This window comes from Camelus ferus, chromosome 21, assembly GCF_009834535.1.
Source record: "Camelus ferus isolate YT-003-E chromosome 21, BCGSAC_Cfer_1.0, whole genome shotgun sequence".
Classification (NCBI taxonomy): Eukaryota; Metazoa; Chordata; class Mammalia; order Artiodactyla; family Camelidae; genus Camelus; species Camelus ferus.
Window position 1 is genome coordinate 1969784 of NC_045716.1, and position 14516 is coordinate 1984299.

General features: G+C 46.6%; 1 protein-coding gene across 1 annotated transcript in view; it reads right to left on the minus strand.

Moving 5' to 3' along the window:
• Positions 1 to 14516, minus strand: part of LAMC1 (laminin subunit gamma 1) — a 119014-nt gene that overhangs the window by 17046 nt on the left and 87452 nt on the right. Inside the window, exons 7-18 of the mRNA XM_006192996.3 lie at positions 14138 to 14236; positions 13914 to 14050; positions 13418 to 13540; positions 13139 to 13328; positions 12721 to 12833; positions 10655 to 10876; positions 10352 to 10540; positions 4520 to 4765; positions 3865 to 4018; positions 3104 to 3246; positions 1942 to 2120; positions 683 to 839 (exon numbers count right to left, since the gene is read on the minus strand). Coding sequence (XP_006193058.2) covers positions 683 to 839; positions 1942 to 2120; positions 3104 to 3246; positions 3865 to 4018; positions 4520 to 4765; positions 10352 to 10540; positions 10655 to 10876; positions 12721 to 12833; positions 13139 to 13328; positions 13418 to 13540; positions 13914 to 14050; positions 14138 to 14236 — 1952 coding nt within the window. The remainder of the gene's footprint in view (positions 1 to 682; positions 840 to 1941; positions 2121 to 3103; positions 3247 to 3864; positions 4019 to 4519; positions 4766 to 10351; positions 10541 to 10654; positions 10877 to 12720; positions 12834 to 13138; positions 13329 to 13417; positions 13541 to 13913; positions 14051 to 14137; positions 14237 to 14516) is intronic.

Below are 14516 nucleotides of genomic sequence, written 5' to 3' on the forward strand. Positions count from 1 at the left end.
GACCACCCTTTTTCTGCTGACTTTCAGTCCCATAAGATAAAAGTACAGAAGACTAATCCATCTAATTGCAAGGACATTAAATATGTGTATAAAGTAGAACGTATATACTTTTACATGATGTTATTGGCACATTTGTTCACTAATTAAACAGAGAATATCATAAGCAGATGCTAATTTCTAATATTTACTTTCATAAATACTAAGTATTACATATTTCATAGCTAGCTGTTCAATCAGTGCTTAAAGACCACAATTTTTCCTGAAGAGTCCTTTCTAAGGAAATAAAGCAGTGCATTAAGATACGTGCTCACTCACCAGAATGACCAAAAATCAAAGTTCAAACTTTTTGCTTAAAATAATGCACATCCAAAACACATACTTTAAATGGCTTTTTAAAAACTATTTTAAAACACCTGGTAATGGAATGGATTTATAAAATGCTTGGAATTTTAACATCTTATAGTTTCTGGCATGTCGAGAGAATCATTTATGCTTAGTGTATCTTAAAACATTAAGTTGACAGGCTCTTTTTTACATGTTTAAAAAAATAATTCATATTCTAAACACAGTTTAAAAATTGAGAAATAATTTTATAAAGCCATCCTGAGTCACCCTGAATCAGGAGCCACATCTGAAGATGGACCGTCTCACAGAAACGACCCACTTGTTTAATCATGTGTACCTTTGACATCCTGGGCCTCACGAAGGAGGTCCGTAACCTCTCTCTCTGCTTCCTTTAGTCTGTCCTCGAAGGCTTGATCTGTCACCATCTCATCCCCAGTTCCCAGGTTTGCAATGAGATTCTCTAACTCCTGGAGTTTTGCTCGGTGATCAGCGACCTAAACATGATGAAGGAAGAAAAGGGGAAGGTAGGAGGCAGGAACATCCCTGAGGAGCGCAACGGCACCGCCTGCAACAATCACAACCACAGGCACCCTCCGCAGACACGGAGGTCTGCACACTCCTTCTGCGTCTGCTTCCAAACAGATAATGTGGGTAGTTTTTCCTCATAGAGTTCTCTGGCTTCAGAAGAAAAACTCTCAGGCTGATTCCTCTGACTTTAAATTCTACATGCTGCTAATTCTCCAGTCTTGCCCTCTCCCCTGTGTTTGAGATCACCTCCCTGATGTCTCAACTTGGCTCTCTGATAGGTGTTCTCAACTTCACATCCAGAACTACATCTTTGGTTTTTTTTCCCCTCTTATATGTGTATTCTCTGAGTTTCCATCTCAGTAAGTAATGTCTCCAACCACTTTAACCAAAAACCCAACATCCATCCTTGATTCTTCTCTTTCCCTGTCCTTGCCCCTTCTCATGCCCTGCCTCGCTGAATGCACATATCTATTCAATTCAATCTGCAGCTCCTATTTTGCCTCGCTCCTAACCATCAATCTTCACACAGGAAGAGTGTTCTTCTTCAAATATAAACTGGATTTGCTAGCTTAAAACGCTTCAGTGCACTCTCACTAGATGTGGAATAAAACCTGAAGTCCTTACTCTGGGCAACATGGTACCACATAAGCTGTCTCTTCCAACCTCTCCAGTCTGATCACCAACCCCTCCCTCCTCATTCAGAGGCTCCAGACAGCCTCCAGCTTCGAGGTGTTCACTCTCCATGCTCCCCTGCCTGGAACAGCCCAGCCACCCCTTCTCCCCAGGCTTGCTGCTTCTCGTCCTTAAGACCTCACCCGCAGTGAGTTTCCCTAGAGGCTTTCTAGAACGTAGCTCTGCCCACTTATTCTCTGTTTGTATTCTTTCTAGTACTTATCTCAGCTAGCATTTCTTTAATTTTTATTACTTGTCTCTCAACTGGAACTTGAATCTTTGGGAGCAAGGCCTGTGTCTATCTTGTTCACCGCTTCTTCCCTAGGGCTTAGAGCACCGGGAGCGCCCGCTCAGGGTCTGCTGAAGGAAGGGACGCATGCACTGCTGACAGCTGACCTTATCCTTCACCAGCCGGTAACAAGCAGGGCATTCCTGGCAACCAGGCCAAGACCGGTTGTAGAAATAGTTCTCCTCACACTGGTCACAGCGACTCCCCACAAAGCCTTCTCTGCATTCACATCGACCATCGTCTTTGCACTGGAGGGAGACAGACCCCTCAGGATGGCAGTCACAGGCTGCGGAATAGAGGGAAGAGGGCACATGGTAAGGAAAAGAAGGGAAGAGTGCATTTTCTTTTAACTCAGAGTGATATCACTAAGCCAAGTGCACTATCATTGTAAGTAGACCCTTTTCGAAAAACAGGCTGATTTAGGAGAATTTAAATGGTTAAGTCTGCTTAGCAGAGAAGACAGAGTTTTTTTTTAAACAAAAGCGAATTTTAAAGTAAAATGGGCACCCTTTGGAGGGGGTACATTTCATGTGACTGAATAATTACAGAAATTAGTCTATTAAACTCATCAGTGCCCTTCCCATGCACTTCAAAAATTCATCTCTACACCATTTAATTCTTCTCTCACCAAGGAAATAGAAAACCCAAATGCTCATGCTTATTTTGCATTATTTTATAGTTTGTTTACCCACTTTGCTCTCTGAACAGAGTCAATGACTTATGCTACATTCCACAGGAGAAATGAAGGAATTCAGAAAGCAAAAACCAAACTGTTCCACGGCCTAGTTCCAGGCAAGTGTTTATGCCAAGAAGCAGCAGATGTGGACAAGTAACCGCACCAAAAGGGCCCCAGGGGTGGGAAGCAACTGCAGCCAGTGCATCAACAAACACATCTGCGCAGAATCCCTCTAACTGCTTCATTATCTGCGCTAAGAATGGGATTGATGTAGAAGCTTCATTAAGGGGAAGGCTCAGTCATCAAGGGGTAATCATTTGGAAAAATAAAAGACTAGAAAAAAGAAAGAATCAGGAACACCATAAAATAAGACATAAACAGGGTAGTTGCAAAGAAACTGGAGAGGCTTTGAGCCCTCTGAGTTTTAGAAACAGCCACTATTCCTTGCGTGAAGCGTCTATGATGATTTAGGTACTGCCCTGACTGGGAGCCGGGCGGCCTGACCGAGACTGCTCAAGCCCTCCCTGGACTCACAGCTCTAGCTGGAGCTAGAGGAGACCTAGTTAGGGTTCCACGCCACCCACACCCCTTACGTTTGCAGCCTTCCGGTCCAAACCCGAAGTGGTTGCCCTCGCAGAGCTCACAGTGCTGACCGGTGATGCCAGGCTGGCACTCACACTGGCCAGTGCGGATGTCACACTGCCCGTTGGTGGAACCCAGCGCATGGCAGTCACACCTGAAATGAACACATGACACTTCTCAGGTAAGAAAAATAGACTTGAAGCAATCCTTTCTATTTTTTCCCCCTTGCAGCACAGGACTGATGTAATTCGTTTTAGAAAACAAAACGTTAAGGGCTATTAAGACAGCTGTTAAGGGTTATTAAGCCCCTGAGGTTCAAGTAATTTTGATGAGTTCTATTCAGAACTTCTTTTTCTAACCTAACCCACACAAATACCGTTATTCCAGTACTAAAACCACGACCAGTGGCTCTCCAATCTGGCCCCCTATGGGTACTGAACGGGAGCTTTGAAAACATGAATTTCCAGACAGCTGCCACCCTAGAAGGCCTCATTCCAAGCATCTCAGAAAGGACCTTGCAATTTGCATTTTTAAAAAATCTTGCTCAGGTGACTCTGACGCAGCTGGTGCCACTGCATTCCCCTCTTTCCTCCCACTCCTTAATTACAACCCTCCAGTATATTGACTCTAAGGGCGCCTTGCCTATTTTAAGCACTCAAATAATTCCTGAACAAAGTCAAGCCAACTATGAAATGTAACTCGCAAAACTTCGTCTCTGACAACAAAAAAGCAAAGATTGCTTTGCACCAAAGGCACTCCGAAGTAGCCTCACCTCTCGCAGCCCCGCCCGCTCTGCAGGTTGTAGAATCCAGGGTCACAAGCCCCGCAGTCCCGGCCGGTCACGTGCGGCAGACACTCGCACTGCCCAGTCACAGGGTTACAGCTGCTCTGCTGCTTCGCGGTCCCGTAGGGGTTGCAGTCGCAGGCTGAGGCAGCAAGACAGGGATGGCGAAAAGATGCACGTCACCCGAGAGAAACAGTCAGGAACAGACGACACGAACAGATTCTTTAGACTTGCACTGTCCAATACGGTGACCACTGGCCACCGGTGGCTACTGAGCACCTGAAACGTGGCCGGTCTGAACTGAGATGTGCCATAAATGTGAAACACGTGCTGGACTTTGAAGACTTGGTGGGGGAATAGAAGAACATAAACCTCAACAATTTTTTTACTGATTACTTGTTGAGATGATAATGTTGGCTATATTAGGTTAAATAAAACATAGTATTAAAATTGATTTTGCCCATTTCTCTGTATTTTACCGTGTGTACTAGAAAAATTTAAGTTACGTAAGTGGTTTGCACTGTAGTGCCACCGAACAGCACTGCGTTAGACCCGACTACAGTAGACCTGTAAAGAGGCCGTGCGATGGGTTCTCAGGATGAGCGAGAGTAACTGTGACAGAAGCGGGCCGATGGCTGAGTACCTTTGCATTTGTCTGCTGGACTGGGAGCCAGGGGGTTTCCAAAGAACCCATCTTTGCACCGGTCACAATAGAAGCCGGCGGTGTTGTAGATGCACTTGAGGCACTCGCCCGTCAGGCGATTGCAATTGCCGACCGCGTTGGGGTCGATGTTGTCGTTGCACTGGCACAGGCGGCAGAGCCTCACGGGGCCGTCCCTACCCAGAGGGTCTCCGAAGTAGCCGTCGTCGCAGAGCTCACATCTCTTACCTGAGAACGAGACAATCTGATGTTACGAAAGAGAGGCCTTGGACGTCTCTAGTGCTACTGGTTACAAACAGTCTGGAGCCACCATCAGATGTGGGGCAACCGGGTGCAGTGGATGTGGCACCAGCCCAGAGAGCAGGGGACCGGAGCGGCAGTCCTGGCGCCGGGCCAGACCAACAGGGTGACCCTGGACACCTCTCCATTTCCTTACTGTGAAGACAACGCCTGGCCTGCCTACTTCGCTTTAGTCGTTTTGAGGATTAACTGAAGTCATGCACTAAGAGTGCTTTGTAAATGGGTCTGGCTCGGGGTTTATGAGCCTCACCAGTCCCAAGGGCGGGCACGTTCATCTATGTTTGTTTCTGTTGATAATATTAAGAAGAATGAAAGATGACTTTTTTTTAGTTTACTCATTTATTTCTGTTTGGAGGAGGTACTGGGGATTGAACCCAGGACCTCTTGTGTGCTGAGCATTCACTCTACCACTTGAGCTATAACCCCCCACCCCCAAAGGATGACTCTTGATATAACAAATTTCTTACACAACAGGGAGAACAGCATCATTCTCCAAGAAAATAAAAGGCAGGTGCTAATCCTCATTTGAGCAGTGTCCGCTAGCACACAGAGGAACCTGGCGAGCACCACCTGCCGCTCGCTTCTGTCACAGCTAAGGGAACAGACAGGCTGAGAAACGTGCCCACAACCAAACAGCTCATAGTAAAAGGGACAGAGCTGGAACTCAGGCACTCTCCACTGTACTAAACTCACTGCTCCTCCTTTTTCCACTTTCCCACCATTATTAGCTCAAGTTCTTGGTATCTCCGTAGCCACCTGGGCCTGAATTAGCCTAAACTTTTTGTAGAAACAGAGGTTTGCTCGTGTGTTCACCCCACAGACACCAGCTGAGCCTCTGCAGTGCACAGGCGCTGCGCCGGGCTGTCGGGATGATGCAGTGAACAGGGTGGACAGGCTCTCTGCTCTCACCAAGCTCATGCTGTGGCTGGGGGAGACCAACAAGATCACTACAGATGGGGACACACATCAAGAAGTTAAACGGGGGGCTGGGTACAGCTCAAGTAGTACAGGGCACGCTTAGCATGCACGAGGTCCTGGGTTCAATCCCCAGAACCTCCTCTAAAAATAAATAAATAAATAAACCTAATTACCCACCTCCCCCTGCCCCACCCCCAAAAAAAAGAAACACAAGAGAGCCACGTGACAGACGGACAGGGTTGTGGCTACATTACAGTGGGTGGTTAGAGAAAGCCTCTGTAAGGAGACAACTGGGACAACAACGGAAAGACACAAGAAACAAGCCACTAAATATCCAAGGGAAGAATGTTCCAGAAGGGTAAGGCGACCTTGCGGCAGGAGGAAGAGCCAGCCATGAAGGTCCCAGTAAGGAATGCGGGTCTGAATGAAAGTGCAGTGAGATGTTGTTGAGGGTTTGTGAAGAGAGGAGGTCTGGTTCACATGGGACTGCTCTGGCTGCTGCATGGAGAGCGGGCTGCAGGAGAGCACCGTGAAGCAGGTGAGAGGCGACAGTGGTGTAGGCCAGGGAGGTGGCAGTGAGAGAATCAGTGAACAACGGCTGAATGCTCCTGGGAAACGAAGGAGAGGAGGATCAAGGACAAGCCTAGGACTTCAGCCCGAGAAGCTATGGGGATGGCAGTGCTTTTTACTGAGATGAGCAAGACCGGGGAAAGAGCAGGGTTAGGGCTGGAGAAAAATCAAAGCTCCGGCTTGGATTGGCTTAAATGTGGGATTCCTTTCAGCCATCTGAATCCAGATCACGACAGAAAATACTTGGCACATTCAAATTTGCAAGACTTGAGGGCAGTTAACAAAGACACCATCTACAGAAGGAAGGGGAGGTGTGGGGGAGCCACAAGGAGAGTGCAGCACCGGGGGTGGTGACTGCAGGGCCCCGTCACCTCGGCCGCAGGGGGTAGGTGAACAGAGAAGTTACCAGAATTTAAGAGTTTCTATCTCTAACAGAGGACTGTCTGGAGAAGGCCACCTGCCAGGAGCTGAGAACTTTAAGTTCACCAAACCACGGGGACCCTACAGGGAGGGGGCCTTGGAATACATTCTCTGCCCTCAGCACCCTGCCTCCCTCTCTGATCTCCATGTGCTCCCATCGCCTGCACTCAAACGGAGGCTGCCACTTGATGGAGCACGTGTGGGTCTCATCAGGGTGGAGAAAGATGAAGAACGGATATGGAGGGGCAGACGGAAGGCTTCCAGCCCACCATCCAGGCGGGGCTGCCAAGTAGGCAGCCAGAGCTCAAGAGAGCGAGGTCAGGGCTAACGACAGATTTTGCAGTTGCAGGCACAGAAGGGTTTTTGAAGCCTAAAGGTAAGATTTGCTCACCTAAGGAGAGAATATAAATGACATGAGAGCCCTCAGGTGAGAAACGGAAGTGATCAAAGGAGACCCAAGAGGAGAGAAGAGAGGCAGAAGGAACCGAGGAGAGGAAAATGTCACAAAAACGATGAGCAAAGTGAGCAGTCAGTCAACAGCGCCCAGCGCTGCTGAGCGACCAGGTCAGACGAGCACTGAAACCCGACCACCGCGTTTGGCCAGCAGGGCCCACTGACATGGCAGCAGGAAGGGTGGCCGGGGGCGGGGCAGGAGGCAAAGGCACAGGATGCTGAGGGAGGCAGGGCGCTAGCGGCACTGCTTGCCTCTGACGTAAACAGGTTCCAGACTCACCCACGATCCTTCTCCAGATTAGAATTAAGACAGCATTTCAGTTCTCCTTTTTCTTCAGATAATTTAGCTAGTCTAGATATGATCCACATTTAAAATGTATTAAAACCTATTTTAAATAAAACTTAATAAAAAATCCTCTGGAAAACCTAAAACAGAGCTACATGGTCGCCCGTGAGAAGCTGTCATTGCAAAGGACCCTCCACAAGTGCAGCTGGTCTACCCCTTTGTCGTAGGGTCTCGGATGTAGATACAAGTCCTACTTACATGACCTCGAGTAAGTTACAGACTTCTTTTAGCCTTGGTTTCCCTTATTACCCCTCCAGCACTGGGAGAGGCATCTTTCTTCCCCTTTAGCATCTTGTGTGCATTCCTGTATCTAAACTAACCACACTGTATTGAAATGACCTGTGCCTTCCTCCCCACCTTCAGACCCTGAAGACTAGGGACCATCCTTCATTCATCTTCATATGCCCAAAGCCATGCACTCAAAACACTTTGTTGAAAATAGATTATTCCTAATTTATCTCAAAAGACTGTTTTCAGTATTAACTTAGAAGCATAAGCATACCATGCGTGAAGGTCTCAGTGACTATCAGCAGTTACTCACAGTCTTCGATAGCTGTCTACATGAGAAACATCTTACTTTGTATCTGCGATCTCTACTCATTTATTCAACAGATATTTACAAACACATGTGCCAAACATTATTCTGAGACAAAAGTCCCTGCTCTCCTGGAGCTTAAGCTGCAGGTGGAGGAGTGGAGGGGGAGACAGGCAATGCAGAAATACATAAACATGGAAATAACAAGTTGTTGAAAACTTCTGTGAAAAAAAGTCCAGCAGCGTATAGGAACGTAAGAAGCGATGGCATAATTTCTCACAGGGTCTGTGGGTCTGTGCTGTTTCCATGCAGACCTCTATGTTCTAATTAACGTCCTCAAGCACTGCTATGGGTCATTCCCTTCAAACCAGGTGATAACTAACAACACACACAGGTGACCCTTGAACGAAGCAGGCGTTGACTGCTAGTCAAAAATCCATATGCAACTTGCAGCTGGCCAGCTCCCCTATCTGCAGCTCCTCTGCACCCATGGGTTTGACCAACCAGGGATCACAACACTGTAGTACTTACTACTGAAAAAACCCGTGTGTAAGCGAACCCACGCAGTTCAGACCTGAGCAGTTCAAGCCTGTGCTGCTCAAGGATCAACTGTGTGTTTCACAAGTCTTGTCTGAGAAGCATCTGATTCGTGCCTGTCTATGGCGTTTTCTGAGATCTCCCACAGGACACGCTCTCCCTCCACGAAGCACCCCCAGAAGTGTCACTTCACCACTTGCCCTGTTTAGTACAGACAGGAGAATGACTCTGAGATGCTGAGGTGTCTCAGTTCCCTGTCCAGTGAGACACAGAATGAGTACAGGGCTCGCTCATCAAAATGTTCTATTAAGCACTTCCGAGAGCAGACGCTGCCCATGGGACGCCTACTGCGCACTGTGGTAGCAGAGCAAAGGGCCCTGAGAACCTGGGGCAGGAGGGCAGGGCAGGGCGCTCACTGAGAAAACCACCCCAGGAGAGGGACGTTTCAACCCAACCGCACAGAAGAGACCAGAGTTGGCTAAGAAAAGCGAGGTCTGGGTAGGAAAGAATCAGGTCAGCACTCCGGGGAAAGGACAGCACGTGGCCGGCCAGAGTCAGGCACGCTGGAGGGACTACAAGACGCCCAGGAGGGCTGGGGGAGAGTGACAAGTGCAGGAGTGGGTGGTGGGGAACAGGCTGGAAAACTGTCTGTAACAGACCCTGTTGGGCCGCTGTTTTTTAAAAAAAAAAAAAAAAAAAAAAGCACAAACTAGTCAAAAATATGAAATTTTACACTAATTTCTACTCATTTCCTCAACCATCTTCAGCAAATGACTGGATTTCTCTGTGTGGCACTGCCCTTATGCCCGGCGTGGGGGGCCGGGGAGAAGTGGAAGGAAGATGGAGAGTCTTCATGTTTCCCAATGATTAAAGAATGTTTTGACGAGACACAGGAGATAGATTATTAGCTCCGTGTTTTGTTTTTTTTTTTTCACTTATGTTCATGTTTTGCAGCATTATCTTGTGACCAAAGAGCTGGTAATAGAGTCAAGGCTGTATCCGAAGCCTGGCCAGAACCTCCCCACGATGCGGAGGCTTACGTCACTGGGAGACGAGGCTCACCAGTGAGCCTCCGTCTCCTGTCAATCAGCACAGGCAGTTCCTTGAGTAGCTAGGAAAGGTCTAGTTTCATGTTCTTATCAAAAAGAAAGAAACTCGGAGAATGGGAACAGAGGTCTATCCAAAGCTATAAAAATATTTCTTCCCAACTAAAGGTGATAGGCTCTGATACACTGAAAGGACAATTTAGAGAAAGAATTTAAAGAATTGTAAAACTGCCACTTTACTTAAGAATCCCAGGGCAGCCTCACAATCTAAAAATCGAGTTTTGATTCTCATCTTATAATGGAGAAGATACTGCAATGACCATCATCTCTGGAGCCAAAATGCCTGGGCCGGAATTCCAGCTCCTCCGATGACCAGCCTCGGACCTGTGACTTAGCGTCTCTGTGCTCAGTCTCCTTAGCTGTCACCTGGGGACAACAGAAGAAGCCACTTCGGAGGGTTGTGAGGACTGACGAGGCAGTAGAGGTTAAAGTGCTTCGAGAAGCACCTGGCCACAAGCGTGTTAGCCATCATTATTAGTGTCTGATACGCATTTTATGAATCCATAATAAACCTTGTTTCCTACAAAACTTCTGCCTACTAGGAAAACCAATCACTGAACCAAGCAAGAAAATCCAAAAAGCTCCAAAGCCCTCCCCGCAAGGTGCCTCTGCGAGGAGAGCAGGCGTACCGGTGGTGCCCGTGGGGCAGCTGGTGCACACCACCTCCTGTGTCTTCGGGACGACGGCACAGCTGGAGCCCCCGGGACACGGGCAGGGCTGGCAGTCCGAGGAGGTGCCCAGGGTGGAGTCCCCGTAGTAGCCGTCACCGCACCTCTCACAGTGCGGCCCGGCTGTGTTGTCTCTGCAGCTGCAGACACCTGTTTGGAGAGCGGGTGTGAGGAAACAGGCAAGGGCGTGAGCAAGTAACAACGAGCATTTCCTGCCGCTAAGGAGAACGTAGGTCTGGCAGCCCCCAAAGATCACCTCCTCACCTGTCTCGGGGTCACAGGTCGCACTGTGTCCATTGCAGGTACAAAGCACGCACGGACTGTATGGCCCGAGGCTCGGAGTTTCTCTTCTGTAACCCGAGAGGCACGTCTCACAAAACTGCCCTCCGTAGCCCACGGGACAGGTGCAGGACTCCACCCAAGTTGCAGGGACCCCAGGCCCAGGGCGAGCGCTGGCCAGGGTGACGTCATCCAAATACCCAGCACCTGTGTATGGCGTGGAAAAGAGGACACTGAACTGGCTTCCGTCTTCCAAAAGCTCACGAAAAGTCAGTAATGCTAAAGAGTGTCAGAGCCAGTCAGCCATTAGCTTAATTCATTTACTGAAGGAGACAACCAGAAACTGCATTTAGAACAATCAGGTGGTACTCGGTGCCAAGCATGTGGAATGGCGGCCCAGTACATCTGTATTTTTTATGCACATGCACACGCATGTACACACACAGAGATGTGTTGGATTTTACAGCTCTCTCAGTCACCAATGTGGAAAATGAAAAGCATAAGGCAACAATCTGGGGCAGAAAAAGACAAAAGAGGAATGTGGGAACAAGAAGGGTTCAGGGCTGTAGCCATGAAGCCATGTTTTTGTTCTCTTTGCCACAAAGCAGGTACTGACTGCAGAGTTCAGGGTAAGAAAGCAGGAGAAGCACCAGTCAACCGGAACCACTCAGTTATATTCTTGGCTCTACATAAAACCACAAAAGTACGTAACCAAGTTCTGATAACCAGGGCTACTTTGGCAAATACATAATTACTACAACGCCATTATGCCGTGTATCACAATGCTTTCCCGTTTCCAGAAGAGAGTAAAATAGAGAAAGCCATATACTGGCTTAGCCCAGCGGTTCCTCCAGCCTGACAGGGCACGTGACAGGCTCGGCAGCAGCGCCCCATGCAGGCGGCAGGTTTGACTGTATCACCACAGGTCCCCTTCATTTCCCTCCCACCCCTGCCTCTTGCAGCCTTACCTTTAAGTGTATTTCCCCACATTATGAAATATCACTTGTTAATTATGTAATTCTTAGAAATTGACAACCTGAGGCCGAAGGACATCTCTTTCATGACTACCCCAAACTTAGTTAACTTTTAATATATTCATGGGCTTTTTTCAGCCATTAGATCATGAGATAACTCTCCACTGGTTAATGTACTTTCAACTCTAAACATTATGTCTCTATGCCCTAAAGGTAGTCTTCAGTCTTGTGCCTACTCCCGAATTACAGTCCATCTCTTTTCCTTCCCTTCAGCCAAACTTCTTAAAAGAAAAACCTTTATTTTACATCTTCACCTTCAAACTTATCAAAACACTGCAATCTAACTTCAGTTTCAATACTTTTTTTTCAGTCATATTTTCAAGTTTAAAAATTATTGCCCTTACACTGACAACCTTCAATTCCAGACCTCCAGTCCTGACATCTTCTTAAGCCCCATCCATACTTCTAACTATTTATAAGACATTTTCATCTGGACATCCATGTAGGCATCTCAAAAAACAACACATCCAAGCTGCGATGCCATTTCCAATGTCACACCACCATCCTGACTCCTCTCCCCCAGAGAGCTGCACCTTTCTACAGAAAAAGGTCTTCATTAGAAAAAATTTATAGGAGAAAGAAATCTTTAAAGGCACATTTAAAAATAACTTTGTTTATCTAAAATTATAACAAATGTTCATTCAGTAATTTTTAATTTTTCATAATGGAGACAATTTAGTTGAAAGGGCTTGGTAATTTACAGAGCAAGGAACAAAAAAATGAGAGCCAGCAGAATTCTATTTGGGAGTCTTAGAAGAATCAATTTATATATCATGCAACCTCAATAGGGCTTATTCACTACAAAACAACACTATTTATTAATTTTGGCTCATTTTCTCCAGGTCCTTAAAAGTAGTTTAAAAATGCCTTATTTTTTATACACAATTCACATATAATGAAGACATTTATACCACTTCTTCAGGATCAGTGTTACAGTATTAGGACTTCAGAGGTACTTAACTTCCTCCTACTTAACCATCTTCCTAAACGATTCTCCTAAATCATATCACAACTTACTTCTCTCATTGTACGTCCCACGGATCTTGACGGAGGTCAAATTGTTCAGGAGTTTCTGAAACTCGAAAGGGGTAAGAGTAGGCCTCCAAGGGTAATCTGCCGCTTCGTGGAGCCTGGAGAGGAGGGAGTGGCCACGTTAATCTCTGTGAGGACAATTCTGAGAAGTGAGAAAGCACGTCTCACTCGTTTCTGCCACCAGCGCCTTGCTCTGCCAATCTAACCAGGTCAGCAATGCGTCTGTTGTTTTCACAGTACAACTGGAAAGGGCAGACTGCCTTTCACAAAGTCACCTTGGGAACCCAGAAGTTTTTCTTCAATATACACCTTGAGGCCTGATGAGCTTGGATAAAGAAACCACTTTATAAAGATAAAGAAAACTCTGGTCAAGTCAGATTTTACAAACAAAAAACTGTCCTACCTGAAGACGTATTTCACGGCGGTCTCACTCGGATACGAATTGCCCTGAGCGATCAGGGGCACAGACACTCTCAGGCCAGCTCCCTCAAGCACAAGGTCTTCTGCAGAGAGGCGAGTGTCTCGCCTGTCCACGCGAAAGGAGAAGGAGAGGTTCTGACCATAACTCAACACCTGCTTGCCCAAGAACTTCGCTGCAAGGCAGACAAACGGGGAGTGGGAACGTGAGACTGAAACAGACAGGCGCACACCCCAGGCCAGCGCCCGCCCTAGCCGTACTTACCAGGAGCAATGAAGTACCTAGGAAAGTAGCTGTCTGAGATGACAGCGATGTCCTGCCTCTCTGAGGACCACTCCAGTGATGCTTCAGAGCCATCCCTTTGCTCGGCACGCCACCCATCCTCATCTGCAAGGAGAGGATGAAAACACAGGTGCCATTACTTTATAAACATCCTGAATTCCAGTCCTCTGTGTACCACAAAATATATACAGAAAGTCATCAACAAAGGTTTTTGAATAAATGGAGGCTACAAGAGTATCTATACATGCTGTACCCTTTGAGCTGTATTTTGCTTTATTTTATACATTTATACTCACTATGGTAAATTCTAAAATCATTTATATATGTTTTCATTAAATTAGAAAGCCATACAAGAAAAATCATGTACATTAAAAACCAAAATGTTGACACCTTCCAAAAATCCTCAGAGTTACTGATTTTTTTAAACACTGTAAGTCTAGATGGACAATTCCAGGGGAGAAGGAGAGGTCTACGTTACCAATCTGAAAGGTAGAAGTTATGGCGTAAACACTGTAGCCGACGGCATTTGTGCAGACAGAAGAATGCCCGAAGCAGAAGCAGGGTGTGCAACCCCTAGGATTAGATGATTCCAGATTAAAAAATCCAGGTTTGCATCTGAAAAAGATGAAGACACAATCAGTGCTTTGGGTACCTGAAATATGCTAACAGAGAGAACACAACACAGCTAGAGAAATGCGCTACCTCTCACAATTGAAGCCTTCGACATTGTCTTTGCAAACACATCTTCCCGTTTCAACGTTACACTCATCTGTGCTGCCGGAAGGATTGCAGGCACATGGCCTGTTGGACAGAAAATGGAGAAAAACAGTGAAAGAAGAGGAAAGATAAAGGAAGTCCACTCTTACAGTCAATCTTTTGTTTTGCCTGTTAATAGATTTTTTTTTTAAGGAATACATAACAGCAAAATGAATCCTAAAGTTACTTTTATATTTGGATTTGGTTTCAATCAAGGATACCCATCACATTTAGACATTGAAAACTCCACTTAATCTCTGTACAAACAATCCTGGCTCATCATTTACAGCTAGAAGAAAACTTAAAATTTGGTGACAATTATTAT